At 35.6% G+C, this 19,619-nt stretch overlaps 1 protein-coding gene across 2 annotated transcripts in view; it reads right to left on the minus strand.

The window, feature by feature from the left end:
* Rab6a (RAB6A, member RAS oncogene family) overlaps positions 1–19,619 on the minus strand; it is a 63,634-nt gene that overhangs the window by 19,107 nt on the left and 24,908 nt on the right. For both annotated transcript variants that reach the window (XM_046441936.2, XM_046441935.2), the window contains exons 2-3: positions 6,315–6,373; positions 39–92 (exon numbers count right to left, since the gene is read on the minus strand). In XM_046441936.2, coding sequence (XP_046297892.1) covers positions 39–92; positions 6,315–6,373 — 113 coding nt within the window. The remainder of the gene's footprint in view (positions 1–38; positions 93–6,314; positions 6,374–19,619) is intronic.

Below are 19,619 nucleotides of genomic sequence, written 5' to 3' on the forward strand. Positions count from 1 at the left end.
AGTGTTGGAGAAAACTGCACATTGAAAGCATTACTCACTGTTCGATCCTCCAAGTACATGGTTTTTGATAAAAAGTCAATGCCAATTGTTGCCTATAAAACAAAACAAGACAAAGTTAACAAATAATGGTGTGGCCAGCAGTTAAGGTGCAAATGGGATTTATGATTGTAGAAGAAACAACAAATAGATACACTATAGCCAAGTAAGAAGAAATAAAATTTTCAGTAATAATGGCTTCCACATATTAAGCACTTCTCTTTGTTAGGAATTACTTTAGGCTCTTTATATGATCATTTCTAATCATCAAACATTCCTGCAAGGTAACTTATTCTCATCCTTGTTTCTCTCATTTTACAGATAACAAGACCAAAGAATTTTAGTTTGCATATTTATATTTGAATATTCAAACATCTGTATTTGAACACTAGTTTGAAGATTATTCTGAATATTCCCCAGACAGAATGGTGCTATTTGTTCCACTAGTAATTTTATACAATATTGCTGATGTGAATTGTTGTTCTGCCTGAATTTCCTATATAATGGCTTGTCAACTGTCCTAATGCCACAGATTTCCAGAGACCCAGAAATATGATTTTTAAAAGAGATAGTTTTTCCAATATAAAAGAAAATTAGGCAGGGCTGGGGTTGTAGCTCAGTGGTTGAGCAATTGCCTCACATGCATGAGGAACTGGATTCAATCCTCAGCACCATGTAAAATAAATAAATGAATAAATAAAATAAAGATATATAAAAAAAAGAAAATTAGGCGCTGGAATTGTGGCTCAGTGGCAGAGTGCTTGCCTCACATGTAAGGCACTAGGCTCAATCCTCAACACCACATAAAAATAAGTAAACAGACAGACAGACAGACAGACACACACACACATACACACACACAAAAATATATTGTGTCCATCTACCACTAAAAAGAATATTTTTAAAAAAGAAAATTAGGCAAGGAAAACTTTTTCCTCATACTACACAATGATTATCAGCTTCCTTCTATGATCCAAATAATGAAATATTCTGTTATCTGGCTGCTACTTTGCCCATCAAGGAAGAGGGGGGGAAAAAAGGAGAAACAGTGAAAGAGTGGGAAAAAGGCAAAGACTAGAACAATGAAGGGAAAAAGTAGATAAGTTTAAGAATCCAAAATTAAATTTGGGAGGTAAAAAAAGAGAGGGGGAGAAAAAGGTGGCAAAGGACCCAGAAAAAGTATACCGATGCAAATTCTACTACAGAAGATTAATCATCCCATTAGTAAATGTGCTTATGTATTTTTTATGTACATGTGTGTGCCTTATCAACTTTCCCCCTACATATCTTTGTGTTGTATTATGCAGAACAGAAACCAGGTAGATTGTGGGTTTTCCAAACGAGTTATTAAAAATTAAAGCATATTTAAAAACATGAAATCAAACACTGAATCAGAAAAGTGGTTCATGGGCTACAGGTATAGCTCAATGAATGTCTAGTATACACAAGCTGGGTTTGATTATAGGAGAAGAAAGGAAGAAAAAGTGGTTCAACCAGTTGGGATTTTATTTATTTCTCACTAGAATTTTGTGTAGAACAATCTAGAGCTTTTTTTTTTTGTACCCTGTATTGAATTCAGGAACACTTAACCACTAAGCCACATCCCTAGCCCTTTTTTGTATTTTATTTAGAGATGAGTCTTACTGAGTTGTTTAGGGACTTGCTAAATTGCCGAGGCTGGCTTTGAATAGATACTCCTGTCTCAGACTCCTGAGCCGCTGGGATTACAGGTGTGTGCCACTGCACCTGGCTTAGAGCTTTAACTTTAAAGGGTTAAGGGTATATTCAATATACCACTATCTTTCTGAAAATGTTCCTTATGTGCCTAAAACTTACTGATTTATCTATGCCATCTTGTGCTTATATTTATTGGTAATCTCTAATATCCTTTGGAATAATAAGTCCTCTAAATCTAAAATAATTTCAAAAGTTATTCTGAGCAACATTATTTGCTCAAGAATGAATTTACTCCTAAGAGAATAAAATCATGGCACTGGCAGGTAAATGGATGGAGTTGGAGAATATATTGCTAAGTGAAGCAAGCCAATCCCCAAACACCAAAGGCCGAGTGTTTTCTTTGATATGAGGATACTGACTCATAATGGCAATGGCAGGGGAGCATAGAAGGAATGGAGAAACTTTATATAGGGCAAAAGGGAGGGAGGGGATGGGAGGGGGGAATGATGGTGGAATGAGTTAGACATCAGTACATGTATAAAGACATGAATGGTGTGAAAATACTTTGTATACAACAGTGACTTGAAAAATTGTGCTCTATATGTGTAATATGAAATGAATTGCATTTGCCATCATGTATAACAAATAAGAATAAATAATTTTTAAAAAAGAATGAATTTACTCCAATTGTGGAAATCTTTCCTGAGCTTATATTAAATTGAACTATATAAAAATTGCCAATGTTTTATTATTTTTAAATTATACAAATTGTAACAATATGGTTCAAACTAAAACTTGAAACTGTTAGATAAGTCTATGGTTTTACAATTGGAAAAAGAAAAGGAACTGTGAAAAACAAGAGCTACTTAAGAGAATCACTTCCACATACATATGGTCAATTCTTGATCTTTAAAGAATACTTGAGCTGGGTGCAGTGGTGTATACATGTAATCTCAACTACTCAGGAGGCTGAGGCAGGAGGATTGCAAGTTCAAGGACAACCTGGGCACCTCCTAACTTAGTGAGACTTTGTCTCAAAATGAAAAAGAAAAAGGGCTAGGGATTTAGTTCAGTGGTAGAGCATCCCTGGGTTTAGAACCCAGTAACATACACATACACACATACACACACACACACAGAAAATACCTGAAACAATTTAAAGCCAATTTTTCTAAGTAAGAATGTAGAGTGCTATATGTCACACAAATTTTCTTTGATAGATTTATATCTTTGGACCTAGTACTGTACTTCTTATGAAAAAAATCATAGCGAATAATCATAAATTAGCCTCTCCTCTTAGTGCCAAAGCACATAACATTGGGCTTCCCCTTAGCAACTTTAACACAAAGAATCAAAATCTTTCCTTACTTGTCAAATTCCACATAACCTCACTCCATCAATGGCACTTTCGGTATGCTTAAAAGGTCTCCTTAATTTCTCAGAGAATTTGGGTATAATTAAAGTACTTTTAATACATCCAGAAAACTCTACAGTCTTTGCTCCCAATTCTTAAGGCTTAGTTCAAATTTTTTATGCTGTGATTTTTGGTTCTACTCTCACAGATTCAAGCTTATACCCTCAGGAATTCTTCATATCTAGCCCAATAACCTCAACACTTCTTTAGTCCCTGAGCCTGGCATTTGTGGGCCCTCTGCTGAAAAGAAATAGAAGCACTGCATAGAAACAAGACAAGTATGTCTTCTTCTTCTACTTCTAATTAATATCATACCAGAGGGTTTAATCATCAATCTAACTGAAACAAACAAATGCACTGACGTTAACAGGCAACAGTTTAAAACTGACTACCAATAAATTTCATGATATGTAACAGTCAAAAAGGGTACCCTCTTCCTCCTCTAAAAATAGCAAATTAGGGCTGGGCATTATATAGATCAAAGTCATTACCATACTGTGACCATTCTTTCTTTAAGGCAGTACTTTTTTTTTTTTTTGGTAGTTATAGATAGACACAATACTTTCATTTTATTTATTTACTTATTTTTATGTGGTGCTGAAGATTGAACCCAGTGCCTCACACATGTGAGGCAAGTGCTCTACCACTGAGCTACAAATCCAGCCTTTTAAGGAAGTTCTTTCATAGCACTTTTAACTAGATGAATGATTTGATTGCTAACTTGTACAATTTTTCCCCACTAGAAGTTCTCTGAGAGCAAGGCTTCATCTATTTGTTCATTGCTGGAACCCAGGATATAAAACTGTGCCTGCGGATTTGGCTTTTTTTTTTTTTTTTTTTTTTTTGGTACCATAGATTACCCACTGAGCCAAATCCCCAGCCCTCCCCTACTTTTTTTTTTTTTTTTAATTTTGAGACAGGGTCTCACTAAGTTGCTTAGGGCCTTGCTAAATTGCTGAGGCTGACTTTGAACTTTTGAACCTCCTGCCTTAGCCTCCTGAGCTCTTGGGACTATAGGTGTGTGCCACCATATCCTGGCTGGGACTGGCTTTCGTTTCAATGGGAAGAAGACCTTTCCCATATTAGAATGAAAGAACTGGTATAATTACATATCTAGAGCTGATGTAAGGAAAAAAGTAATAAGAGTTTTCCTGTTCACTAACTTCCATTTCCCTAACAAACATGGTCTTCAAAGTAAGGGCCAGAGAATAGTGGTTACAGTGATATAAAGATCAGGTTTGAGGAGTATAGAATAAATATAAAATAGTTACTAAACTCAGTAGAATTTATATAATCCAGCTGATACTAGCAACACTAACATTCAAAGAGAAAAGAAATGATGAATTCAATTACAATATGGATTTTGCCGGCAGATGAACTGAGCCAAAAGGAGCCTAGACATTTAACAATGTTTCCCATGGAATTTAAGGTAGAAAAGTAGGAAAGTAGAAGGTAGAGGGAAACAGAATTTGATGTTTACAAATATTATGAAAGAATTAGAGGATCTGAGGTTTTTATCTAAATTGCTGGCATAAAATTTTACGTAATTATTATAAGAGTACTTGAACAAAAAACTTAGGATAGAAGTTGACAGTCTAAGAAGAAAATTCTATGGAGAATATCTGTAATGGTTCTACTAACCATAACATAAAAATCAATGATTTTGGTTGATCATGGAAATGAAAACACAGAAAGGAAAATAAAAATGAAAGTACAGGAGGTTAACAGATTTCTATGTGAACAATTACTAATGCCTCAAATGGTGATGGATTAGAATGAAGAAGAAAACAATGAGACAACACTTAAAGTCTTCAAAGACATAAAGACAAGCAATGTTTTTCTAAATGGTAAATGATAATAATCACAAAAGGATAAAGCTTTTGAGTTGGGTACAGTGGCACAAGCCTATAACCCCAGGAACTTTGCAACTCCAAGGTCAATCTCAGCAATTTAGTGAGACTCCCTAGAAACCTGGAAAGACCCTATCTAGAAATAAAAAATTGAAAGAGCTGGGGATGTGGCTCAGTGGGTATACGCCCATGGATTTAATCCCTGGTACCAAAAAGAGAAGAAAGCATTCAGTCTCTCATCATTAAATATAATGACTCTGTTTACCATTCTGAGAAAGTTCCCGTCTATTTCTAGTTTGTTGAGTGTGTATGTATTTTAAAAGTAATAAAAATTGTACAAGTCTATGGAGTACAAAATGATGTTCAGATATGTTTACATTGTATAATGATGATAGCAAGATAATTAGCTTATCTATCTCCTCAACCATTAATCTTTTCTCTATAATGAAACATTAAAACTCTAAAATAATAACCTAGCCTTCCAAGCTAGAGATAAAATCTCAGCGGCAGAGCACTTGGCCTAACATGTGCAAGGCCCTGGGTTCAATCCTCAGTACTGCGAAAAAGAAAGAAAAAAACACCAAAACCAAAAAACCTAACTTTTCCCATTTAAGGTTAGCCCTGCCTTCTGTCAATCATTTCCTGATCTAGTTACTGGGTTCACCATACCTGAATAATAAAACCTAAATTTTAAAGTAACTTCTTTCTTCGGCTTTCTTGGCTTTTCTTTTTCTAGCTTTTTAAGATGGAAGATTAAGTTATTAGTTTAATCTTTTCTGTATAGTACTGCTTTTAAGCTGTCTTCCATTAGCTTTGATATATTGTGTTTTATCTTTTTATTTATCTCAAAGTATTTTCTAATTTCTACTATAATCTCATCTTTGACATTTATTAAGGAGTACATTGTTTAATTCCACCTATGAATTTCTCAAATTTCTTATGTTAATGATTTTTAATTTCATTAACTCATTTATTCGATTTCAAGTATAGATCAAAATGTTATAGAATTCCTAGACTTGGATTAATTCTCTATAAGAAAACATCCACTATCACTTCTAATTCCCTCCCTGATGGTATAGAAATGATCTTCCAATAAACTTTAGGAGAGGAGACAAATTGAATATAAGGTTGAAAACTGTGAGAAAAAGCATATATGATCATATATATGTGTGTATGTGTGTGTGTTTATATATATACATATAGTATTTTACACATTACAGAAAGTGCTTCTACATTCATGAATACATGTAAATATTACAAGTAAAATTAAAAAAAATCTTGAATGTTACTTCTAACACAGAATAGAAAACTATCATAAATTGATAAAAACAAATTACCTGATAAGTGTTGTCAAAACTGTCATACATGAATCTGGTGATCAACGATGTTTTTCCAACTGAAAAGAAAAACATATTTGCTTAGTTAACACATTGTGTTCTCAGGCAATTCTATGAAGAACTGCAATTTAATTCTATGGAGAATATCTGTAATGGTTCTACTAACCCTAATTAAAAACCAACTATCCCCCAAGTTTGCCAATATTGTTGTTAAAGCAACAATCTCTTTAAATTAAGACCAATGGAACAGAATAGAAGACACAAAGACACACCCACATAAATATAGTTACCTCATACTAGAGGAAGGTGCCATAAACATATATTGGAACAAAGATAGCCTATTCAACAAATGGTGCTGGGAAAACTGGAAATCCGTAGGTAGTAGAATAAAATTGAACCCCTATCTCTCATCCTGCATAAAAATTAACTCAAAGTAGATCAAGGACTTAGGCATTAGACCAGAGACCCTGCACTTACTAAAAGAAAAAGTAGGCCCAACCCCACATCATATCAGCTTAGGAACCAACTTCCTCAACAAGACTCCTATGGCACAAGAAGTACAATCAAGAATCAATAAATGGGGGAGCTGGGGTTGTGGCTCAGTGTAGAGCGCTTGCCTAGGATGTGTGAGGCACTGGGGTTTGATCCTCAGCACCACATATAAATAAATAAAGGTCCATCAACAACTAATAAAATATATATAAAAAAAGAATAAGTGGATGGAATCAAACTAAAAAGCTTCTTCACTGCAAAGGAAACAATCAAGAATGTGAACAGAGAGCCTATAGAATGGGAGAAAAATCTTTATCACCTGCATCTTAGAGTATTAATCTCCAGGTTATACAGAGAACTCAAAAAATTTAACACCCAAAAAACAAATAACCGGATCAATAAATGGGCAAAGGAACTGAACAGGCACTTCACAGAAGAAATACAAATGGTCAAATAATATATGAAAAAATGTTCAACACCTCTAGAATTAGAGAAATGCAAATTAAAACTACACAGAGTTTCTATCTCACTCTAGTCAGAATGGCAATTATCAAGTATATAAGTAACAATAAGTGTTGGTGAGGATGTGGGGGAAAAGATACACTCATACATCACTGGTGGGACTGCAAATTGGTGCAACCACTATGGAAAGCAGTATCGAGATTCCTTAAAAAACTTGGAATGGAACCACCATTTGACCAAGTTGTCCCACTCCTCTGTCTATACCCAAAAGACTTAAAATCACTACAGTCACAGCCATAACAATGTTTATAGCAGCTCAATTCACAATAGCCAAACTATATGGAACTATAGGTGTCCTTAAATGGATGAATGGATACAGAAAATATGGCATACATACACAATGAAATATTACTCAGCCATAAAAAAGAATGAAATTATGGCTTTTGTGGGTAAATGGATGGTACTGGAGAATATCATGTTAAGTGAAATAAGCTAATCGCAAAAAAACCAAAGGCCGAATGTTCTTGCTGATATGTGAATGCTAACCCACAACAAGGGAGGGTAGAGAAGGAAAGAATATAAGTCCACTGGATTAGACAAAGGGAAACGAAGGGAAGAGAGTGGGCAGGGAAATAGGAAGGACAGTAGAATTAATGGGACATAACATTCCTAGTCTTGTATTTGAATGCACTACCAGTGTAACTCCACCTCATGTATGACCACAAGAATAGGATCCTAATTAGAATAAGCCATACTCATGTATGCATAATGTGCCAAACATTCTACTGTCATGTGTAACTAAAAGGATTAAAAAAAAAAAAAAAGCACCTTGGAGAGGAAAAAGTAAATTAGAATAGCCAAGGCAAAGGTAGTAGTAGTAGTACCTTCCTATAATCCCAGCTACTCAGAGGCTGTGGCAGGAGGATCACAAATTTGAGGTCAGCCTGGACAATTCAGTGAGACACTATTTCAACATACATACATACATAAATGAAAAGGGCAAGTTCTATGAAGAACTGCAATTTCTTGAGGATGTAACTCAGTGTTTGCTTAGCATATGAGAGGTCCTGGGTTCCATTCCCAGTATAACAACAGTGACAGGAAAGAGTGTTTAGTTAAGAGTTGAGGAAAATGAAGAGTCTGATCTCGGGCTGAGGTTGTAGCCTAGTGGCAGAATGCCTGCCTAGCCTGTGTGGGACACTGGGTTCAATCATTAATACTGCATAAAACAAATAAATAAAATAAAGGTATTTTGTGCATCTACAACTACAAAAAAAAAAAAAAAAAAAAGAATCTGATCTTACTACTTACACAGAGAAATCACAAAGATTCACAATTCTATTCTGTATTGGTATTTTTAGGAAAGGACCACTAGGCCAAAAATAGTGGAAAGCTGGAAATTTCCTTAGTAATGAGCATTATTTCCAAGAACAAAAACATACCAAATTATTTTTCTATCTTGGCACAGACTAAGTATTAAATAAATGCAAGAAATTCTATCAATTAGAAAGGCACTGGATAAATAAGTCTCTAATGCTTCCCGAAATATAAATACTTTGGGAGATGATAAAATCCATAACAAGTCATTTCCATTTTAGTATGTATTACATAAATTACATTACATTTTAGTATGAAAAGTTACTTAAACTTTTGATTTTAAGCTAATTTTTAGAGGCCAGATGCTGGCCTCTACCTTTCCCTCTTTTCATATGCCCTATGAAAACCTGACAGGAAGGTGCTGGGGTTGTGGCTCAGTGGTAAAGCGCCTGCCTAGCACTTGGGTTGATCTTCAGCACCACATAAAAATAAACAAATAAAGGTATTATGTTCATCTACAACTTAAAAACAAACAAAAAACCTGAGAGGAAAAAGTATTCTCAGTATAGGTGGTCAGTATACAAAAATCAATTATATTTCTAGTGGCGGTGGCACAACCTAGGAGACTGAGACAGGAAGATAGTGAGTTCAAAGTCAACCTCAGCAACTTAGCAAAACTCTGTCTTAAAATAAAATATAAAAAGGGCTGAGGACATGGCTCAGTGGCTAAGCATCCCTGGGTTCCATCCTTGGTACCCTACATCAAAAAAAATTTACTTGGAGAGGAAAAAGTAAATTAGAATAGCCAAGGCAAATTTACAGAACAAAACTGGGCAACTTACACTACTAAATTTTAAGATTTATCATTAACCTACAGTAAATAAGACAATGTGATATTAAAGTACTGAAAATGGCAAGCTCCAAATGGGAAATATCTGACCAAGGAAATAGTTTCAGCCTGACAGTGTAAGGTGCTACAAATAAACACTCCCAGTGAAACTAGTAAAAAATTGTTGATATTATAACAAATTAAACATTTAAATGCCTCTGAAAACAGTTCTAGCATAACAGCAAATAACAAAACATTTATTTTTTAAAAAAATCTAAAGCTCAGTAAGAAAAGAGGCAGTTTATGGTATTTGAAGCAAAAACCATAAAGACTACTTTTTTAAAAAAAAAAAAAAGTTTTTTTTTAGTTGTAGATGGACACAATACCTTTACTTTATCTGTTTATTTTTATGTGGTGCTGAGGTTTGAACTCAGTGCCTCACATGTGCTAGGCAAGCGCTCTGCACTGAACCACATCAGGTTTATTCATAATGGCAAAAAGCCAGAAGCAATCCAAATACCTACCAATAACAGAATGTATAAATTGTGGCATCACCATAAAATTCACACAGGCAAAAGTCATATCCTACTAATATAAAAAACTACATGGTTAAATTTCAGACACTACATAGGAAAGGGAACTCAAAGAACATACATTGAATAATTCCAGTTACATAAATTCAAACCTGGCAAATTTTAGTCAGAATAGGAAGGGGTTTCCAACTGGCAAAGAGGGCCAGGGAATCTTCTGAATGCTGGAAATGATTTATATTTTTATTTGAGTGGCAGTTACGGGGGTATATAAATATGTTAAATTTCCAACAAGTCATATATTTAAGACTTCTCCAGTCAGGGGTGGTGTTGCACACCTGTAATTCCAGCGACTTATAAGACTGAGGCAGGAGAATAGCCATGTTCAAAGTCAGCCTGGAGAACTCTGCAAAATCCTCAGCAACTTACCAAGACACTGTTTCAAAATAAAAAATTAAAAAAAGGGTTGGGGATGTAGTTGGGTAGTAGAGCCTCTAGGTTCAATCTGAAAGACAAAGAAGGGGTGGAGGGAGGGAAAGGACAAACTATTCCTTTTACTCTCCAAGATTCATTCAACCTTGCCTCAAAACACTAGATTTGCTATTATACTCACAAATCCAGCTATTATAACAAATCTTTTTTTTTTAAATTTTAATATTTATTTTTTAGTTTTTGGCTGACACAACATCTTTGTTTGTATGTGGTGCTGAGGATCGTACCCGGGCCGCACGCATGCCAGGTGAGCGCGCTACTGCTTGAGCCACATCCCCAGCCCATAACAAATCTTTACCCAATCCTAATCAAGTTTCTTTCTTTCTTTTTTTTTTCTTTTTTTGCAGGGGATGGGAGGGTACTGGGGATTTAACCTAGGGCCAATTTATCACTGAGCTATAATATATATCCCAAATTTATTATCTTTCTACCACCTACCTACCTATATACTTATTTATTTATTTTAATACTAGGGATTTAACTCAGGGGTGCTTAACCACCAAGCCACATCCTCAGCCTTTTAAATATTTTATTAGACAGGGTCTCATTAATTGCTGAGGTTGGGTTTGAATTGCAATCTTCCTGCCCCAGCCTCCGGAGTCACTGGGATTACAGGCATGTACCACAGCACCCAGTTTATTATTTATTCTGAGACAGAGTCTCACCCAGTTGCTTAGGGCCTCTCTAAATTGCTGAGGCTGGCCTTTAACGTGAGAACCTCCTGTCTCAGCCTCCTGAGTCACTGGGATTATAGTTATGCACCATAGTGCCAGGCTCCAATTCTCATATTAAAGTAGCCACCTTAAATCAGATCAACAAAACACATAAACATCCCAACTTTTCCCTCTTCCCTAAGAGGCTACTGAACTGAGTTGAATACCATACCCCCAAAATTCACATTCACCCAGACCTTACGTGGATATAAATTCTTGCCTGTTTCAATTTACATTGTAATCAAGTTAAAATAAGGTCACGCTGGATTACAGTGGATCCTAATTCAATGTAGTGCTTGTATAAGAGGAAATTTTGAATAGACAAAGGCAAACATTAGAGTTGCAACACCACAAGAGCATTATTAGAATTGTTTCATTTTGAAGCTACACATATGGAGCTATTTGGGTTTCAAAATAAATCTAATATCACAACCAATCGAATCTTTAAGGTTCCTGAACTTGTTATCCTTAGCTGATGCAGGGGTTTTTGTTGATACCTGATTTACATAAAAATTGTACCTTACAAAAAATAAAAAGATAAGCATTGTTCTGGTACAAAGAATCAACAGCCAGGCGAAGTGGTCCAAGGCTCGGGAGGCTGAGGCAGAAGGATGGCAAGTTCAAAGCCAGCCTCAGCAAAAGCGAGGCACTAAGCAACTCAGTGAGACTGTCTCTAAATAAAATACACAATAGGGCTGGGGATGTGCCTCTGGTCAAGTGTCTCTGAGTTCAATCCCCAGTACCCACTTCCCCCCCAAAATACACAACAGAATGAATAAAGGAAGGAAGGAAATCTTACTAACAGTAGCAAAACCCATGAATTATAAATTATATTGTACACTGTTAGGTCATGTAAATTACTTTTTGTCAGAAGAGGGGACTGCAGATGTAGCTCAGAGTGCCTAGCAAGCATGAAGCCCAGCACCCCCCCCCCAAAAAAAAATACTACTAAAACTGTTAAGATTCATGCAATTAACAAACTGAAAAGCAATTATTGACCCATGAAGAAGGAAAAACTTTGTTCCTACATTAATTACCGAATGTATGCTCATTTATGTTTTAACTAAAATAAGAAGTTCAGGGTTGGGGCTACAGCTCAGTGGTAAAGCATATGCTTAACATGCACAAGGTTCTGGGTTTGATCTCCAGCACCACAAAATAAAAAAATATTTAAAATACGTATCATTTGTCATCATTATACCATTACATTAGTCTTGGTTGATCAATCATTACCAACACAACACTACTGTCTATCTAATTAAGTCCTTCATATAGAAGCAGTAGTTCCATATACAAAAAGCTATACTTTCACCCAAAAGACAACTAAATAATCTAGTTTGGTTTATAAGAGTGCAATGCAATGTTCAAACATGCCATTCAAATGTATGTTGTCATGCATCTGAGCATTCAACCAAATGTGAATTGATAATATTCTTTAAAAAAATTCATGTTTGGCCAGACACATGCCTGTAATCCATGTGGCTGGGGAGGCTGAGCAAGAGGATTGTGACGAGTTCCAAGCCAGCCTCAGTAATTTAGTGAGGTCCTAAGCAACTCAAGAGAGGCCTTATCAGGAAGGAAGGAAGGAAGAAAGGAAGGAAGGGAGGGAGGGAGGGAGGGAGGGCAGGCAAGGGATGTGGTTCAGTGGTGAAGCATCCCTGGGTTCAATCCCTGGTACAAAAACAAAACAAACAAAAAAAACATGTCTGTACTAAACATGTACAGACTTGATTTTTTTTTTTGGGGGGGGGTCACCATTCCCCAAAAAAATACAGTATAGCTATTTACACAGCATTTACATTATATTAGGTATTACAAGTAATGATAAATATCATAAGTAACGACTTAAAGTACACGGCAAGAAAAAAAGCATACAGGAAGATATACACAAGGTTTTACTAAGCCATTTTATATAAAGGATTTGAGTATCCATGAATTTAGTTATCCAAGGGGTCCTGGAACCAAACAAGAAGAGACCAAGGGATGACTTTTTGTAAATAATCTATAAAATTTTACAATAATATTCACAATGCCTCTTCAGTGAAATAAAACCGACATGCTAGCCTAATTTCAGCATTTATAATACTGTTTCTGGAACTGAACCATGTTTTTTTTAACATACTAATTATACCCTCTTGCACTTCTACATAAGAACTTGCATTCCAATGATCTCAATAGGATTCCTATTTCATCTTAGTATACAACAAACACTAGCAAACAATTCAGGTGTGAAACCTAATCCAAATGACAGGGCTGTATCTTTGAAATACGTGTAGCCCAGAGCAAATATAATGCAAAACTGAACCTACTCACATCTTTCTTCATTTGAACAAGCACATACTTTAAAAGCCAGGGACTGAATGAATATAAAAGTAATTAAAACTTAGTCCTGTCAAGGTTAAATGTGCAAGACAGAAATAATTATTGTGCTGTTATAAAAAGTACAGAAGTTATGTTATGGGAAGGGAACAGTTTCTATAATAAGACTGGATGGTAAGAAAAAACTTCCCAGAGAATAATGACTTTACAGATGAGATCTGAAGGAGACATTAGTCAGAAAAATTAACAAACTTCATGGCTTTTCCTGTATCAGAAAACTTATTTTTAGAACGTAACAAATTTAAATCTATAACTCTACCTGAGATTAACAGAATTCTTCAAATTCAAGTAAGAAAAGCTAATTTGTAATGAACCATATGCAGGATATTACTTTAAGATACAGTTAAGATAGTTTAAGATACTCTTTCCAGTTTTTTACTTCAAATATTAAACCTATTCCAATCTCTTACCGAGTAAACAGGCAATATTTGAGGAGACAGCTTCTGGATTTGAATTCTAGTTCTACTTTTCCCATACCACAAAATTTGCCCCCCCCCTTTTTTTTTTAAGAGAGAGAGAATTTTAATATTTATTTTTTAGTCCTCGGCGGACACAACATCTTTGTTTGTATGTGGTGCTGAGGATCGAACCCGGGCCGCACGCATGCCAGGCGAGCGCACTACCGCTTGAGCCACAGCCCTTTTAAGGCAAAAAATTCAGTCATTTTTAGTATATTCAGACAGTTGTGCAACCACCGTTACTAACAAGTCCAGAACATTTTCATCACTCAAAAAAAAAAAACTCCTACAACCATTTAATTTCCCATTTTCCCATTTCTCCCATTCCCCAGACCTTGGTAACCACTAATCTACTTTCCTTTCTATGGATTTGTCTATTCTACCTATCAACTTTACTAGCTATGTAACTTGTACAGTTTAATCTTCCCAATTTTATAAAATAAGGATAACATTTCCTATCTTGATTGCTTAATACCAGCAAAGTGCTTAATATGATTGGCCATGCTCAGTGAATGCAGTAAGCCATTAATATTTTAGAAGATAGTCCCCTTTCTCAATCTAAGATTTCACTGGAAAACTGAAGATAATTCAAGACAAAGGTATCTCTTAACTGAAAACAAATGCTAGCAGGTGGGGGTATAAATCAGTAGTGAAGTGGCTTAGCATGCTTAAAGGCTCTGGGTTCAAAACCTACCACTGCCAAAATAAAAAACAAAACAAGTATAGTCCATAAAGCAGGTTTAACAAACTTCAAGGTTTTGAAATCATGAAGAATATGTTCTCTCCCTTCAGTGAAACTAAACAAGAAATGTATAACTAAAGATAATCTAGAAAGTCCTGAAATGCTTGGAAATAATAACACCCTCACTCGCTCCTTTGTTCCTTTCTTTTTTTTAGTTGTAGATAAAAATAAAAAATAAAATAAAGGTATTGTTTTATGTGGTGCTGAGGATAGAACCCAGCGCCTCACACGTGCGAGGCAAGCGCTCTGCTGCTGAGCCATAATCCCAGCCCTGTTCCTCCTTTCTTTACTTCCCTTTTCTTTTTTTAAACATTGGAGATTGAACCTAAGACCTTGCACAAGGAACTACATCCCTGGCCCTTTTTAATTTTGTATTAGTTTTGAGACAAGATCTGGCTAGGCTGCCCAGAATGCACTTGAACTTGTTATCCTCCTGCCTCAGACTCCAAAGTAGCCGGATTACAGCATTATAGCACCTATGTCTGCCATTTATTTTATTTTCCTTTAAAAAATTTTTATTGGTACATTATATATAATAATAATGGGATACACTGTGATAGACATTGTGGCAGCTATTTCTTTCCTTTTTTTTTTTTTTTTGTGGTGCTGGGAATGGAACCCTCTGCTCTGGCACTGTACCCCACAACCCAAGAAGTATTATTTGTAACCCCTGGATTTACAAAGTCACAGATTACTAAAAATAATCTGAACTGCATGATAATGAAATTTTAACATAAAGTATGCACTATTCAAAATAGCTACAAAGTGGAAACAAACTAAATGTCCATCAATTGATGAACGTATAAACAAAAAGTGATTATCCATGCAATGGAATATTTTTCAGTCATGAAAAGGAATGAGGTACTGATACCTGCTACCAAAAGAAAGTACCTTGAAAACACCACATTAAAAGACAAGTCAAAGAAGATCATATGGGGGCTGGAGTATGGCTCAGTGGTACAGCGCTTGCCTAGCATGTGCGAGGCACTGGGTTCGATCCTCAGCACCACATAAAAATAAAGGTATTGTGTCCAACTACAACTAAAAAAAATATTTTTTAAAAAAGATCATATGTTGGGCTGGAGATGTGGCTCAAGCGGTAGCATGCTCGCCTGGCATACATTCGGCCTGGGTTCGATCCTCAGCACCACATATAAACAAAGATGTTGTGTCCGCCGAAAACTAAAAAACAATAAACATTAAAAAAACAAAATTCTCTCTCTCTCTAAAAAAAAAAAAAAAAAAAAAGGTCATATGTTAATTCCATTTATTACACGTTTAAAACCGGCAAATATAGAAAGAAAAAAATAGATTAGTGATTGCTTACATCTGGGGAGGGGGAAATAGTGAGTGATAGCTAAAGGATTCAGGGATTCTTTTTGAGGTTGCACCACTTTGTAAATATAATATATACTATAATATATAATAATATACAGTAAATGGCACATATATTATATATATATCATATACCATTGAACCATACACTTTTTTTTTTTATATTTATTTCTTTTAGTTATTGGTGGACACAACATCTTTGTTTGTATGTGGTGCTGAGGATCGAACCCGGGCCGCACGCATGCCAGGCGAGCGCGCTAGCCCCTGAACCATACACTTCAAGTGGTTGAATTATATAATTTTATCTCAATAAAGCTGTTAAAGAACTTATGGGAGCTGGGCGTGGTGGTGTACACCCATAATCCCAGCAACTCAGAAGACTGAGGCAGGAAGTTTCCAAGTTCAAAGACAACCTCAGCAACTTAGCGAAGCCCTGCCTAAAAAATAAAAAGGGCTGGGGATGTGGCTTAGTGGTTAAGTGCCCCTGGGTTCAATCCCTGGTAGAGAGAGAGAGAGAGAGAGAGAGAGAGAGAGAGAGAGAGACAGAGAGAGAGACAGAGAGACAGAGAAAACTTATGGGGCCAGGTGCGGTATTATACAAGTATAATTCCAGCTACTGGAGGCTGAGGCAGGGAGACTGCAATTTAGAGGCCAGTCTGGACAACTTAGCAATAACCTTTCTTGAAATTTAAAAGAAAAGGGCTGGGGATGTATCTTAGAATGCACAAGGCCCTGGGTTCAATTACCAGTATTGCCCCCAAACCAAAACATTCGCACATGTGTGCTTGCGCGCGCACACACACACAAAATTTATATGGATGACGAATAGTGGTGATGGTTGTATAAATAATGTCAATCTACTTTTTTTTGGTACCAAGGATTGAGCCCAACAGAGCTTAACCACTGAGCCATATCACTAGTCCTTTTTAGTTTTTTGAAACAAGGTCACTAGGTTGCTTACCGTTTCATTAAATTGCTGAAGATAGCTTTGAACCTGTCTGTGATCCTCTTGAGGATCGCCTGAGCTGCTGGGATTACAGGTGTGTGTCACCATATCCAGCTGTGAATGTACTTAATATCCTTGAACTATAAGCCTAAAAATGCCTAAAATGGTAACTTTTGTTACAAGTTATGTAGCACAATTTTTTTATTTTCTTTTTAGAAGATTTTGAGCTTGCATTGAAAAACTGTCCAACTCACAGAAATGCAAAAAAATACCTCTGCCAAACACTTGTAGAAAGAGGAGGGCAGCTAGAAGAAGAAAAGTTTTTAAATGCTGAAAGTTACTATAAGAAAGCTTTAGGCTTTGGATGAGACTTTTAAAGATGCAGAGGATGCTTTGTAGAAACTTCATAAATATATGCAGAGAAAAACAAGCTGAAAAGGAAGAAAAGCAGAAAACAAAGAAAATAGAAACAAGTGCAGAAAAGTTGTGTAAGCTCTTAAAAGAGGAGAAAAGGCTAAAGAAGAAGAAAATCATCCTCCTCTTCAAGTGTTTCTTCTGCTGATGAATCAGTTTCTTCCTCATCTTCTTCCTCTTCTGATCACAGAAGGCATAAGAAAGGAAGGAGGAACCGGTCAGAGTCTTCTTGCAGTTCCAAAAGGCATTCATCTAGGGCATCTTCAAGTCAGATAGATCAGAATAGGAAAGAGGAGTGCTATCCAGTTCCAAGTAATACTTCTGCATCTTTTCTTAACCAAAAACAAGAAGTGGAAAAACTACTGGAAAAGCAAGACAGGTTTCAATATCAAAAGACACAGGTAAAAGAGAAAGATAAGTGCCCTCTTTCTTCCTCTTCAGCTGAAATACCAGATGATTTTGGGAGGTAGGTCTGAAGATCCAAGAGATTTTTACAATAGCTATAAAACCCAGGCAAGTAGTAGCAAAACTGAAAAGCCATATAAATCAGAAAGACATTTTTCCAGTAGAAGAAATTCCTCAGATTCCTTCTATAGGAATTCAGAGGACAAGATAAAAATGTATGGTCACAGGAGATTTGAAAAAGACAGAGGGAAGAAAAGAGCACTATAGAAGGTGGGAGCCAGGTTCTGTGAGGTATTCCACTTCACCAGCAAGTTCAGACTACTCTTGGAAGTCAGTTGAAAAACACAAAAAATACAATTATTCTGGATCACGTGATTTCAGTAGACATGAGCAAAGATACCGGGTAAATACAAATCAAGAATATGAAAGAGAGGACAATTCTGGGGAAGATAACAAAACAGAGATTCCAGAAGAAGATGGACTAAAAAGTAAAGAGCAACCAGAAAGCAGAGTTAAAAAAAATTTACCTCAAAATTTACTCAATATATTTAATCAGATAGCTGAGTTTGAGAAAGAAAAAGGAAATAAGCAAAAAAAAAAAAAAAATATTTCATGGAAATCTGCATGGTTACACTAAAATGCTGTTGAAAGTTTTGGGGTGTTTTAGTCATTAACAATCTGATGCAGAAATGTCTGCTCTTAAGATTATTTGTAAAGATTACTGAATCCCTTTTTTTTTTTCCTCAAATTTTATTTGTTTCAGTTGTAGGTCCCTTTGTCACAACCTGAGTTTTAGGCTTTTTGTGGGTATGTTTATGTATAGTGTATTTCTTACTCTATTTAAACTTCTTCACCTGAAGATAATTCTCTGACAGCATTGTTTCTTTGTTATATTATGGTGTTTGAGAATTCTGTGGCTCACCTACCTTGCCGTATGCAAGAAAATTAAATTCATGCATTGAACGCTTAGATCACTTTCATCAAAAATTGTATCTTCTGTTCAATTAAAAGCCCTCAGCTTTTGAAAAAAAAAAAAAAAAACACCTCTTAATAGCAAAAAATAAAAAGTAAAACCAAAAAACTACAGAGGATTTGTAAAGAATACCCAGGATTCAAAGAATGTAAGACTGGTGTTTGTACAAATGAAGAAGCTTCAATTATCCTGCAACCCATAAATGACAAATTATGACCCACTTCACAATTCTTGGTCAGTTACACAGGCCAAATAGTACTGAATCTGACCAATTAGATATTTATAATTTTCTACTTATTTCTTAAATCACAGACACTGCTATAAAATATTAATGCACTATCATAATCACAGCTTAAATAATATGCTATGATTTTAAGAACACAGCTAAGCAAAAAACATTATTTATAGTCACTGTTCCATCATGATAACAAAGACAGCTGAGAAAAGTACCTGGGGATCACAGTAGAAAAACTCAGCTGCAAGCCAACTTCACTGAACTATCATATCCAAGGATGTCTCCCCTAGGTGATGCAATTCTATAGCAAAACAGAAAATCAATTAAACCAAGCTAGACTACTTTAATGTTGCTAACCCAGTCCATAACTCTGAAGTTTAGTAACATAGCAGCCTTTTTCTAGACCTACACTGAATATTTTGTTTCTCCTAAAGTTATGAAACAAAAACCACACTTACACAATCATATATTTAAATGAAGAGAATGAGTTTGGTTACACATATTTGTTGAATTAAATAACATCGTATCTATACTCCAAAGTTCCTTTTAGTAAAGGTGTTTTATTTCTTTACAATATTTATTA

This window comes from Marmota monax, unplaced genomic scaffold (assembly GCF_021218885.2).
Source record: "Marmota monax isolate L192 unplaced genomic scaffold, Marmota_monax_Labrador192_F-V1.1 WCK01_AAM20220418_F8-fsc00068, whole genome shotgun sequence".
Taxonomy (NCBI): domain Eukaryota; kingdom Metazoa; phylum Chordata; class Mammalia; order Rodentia; family Sciuridae; genus Marmota; species Marmota monax.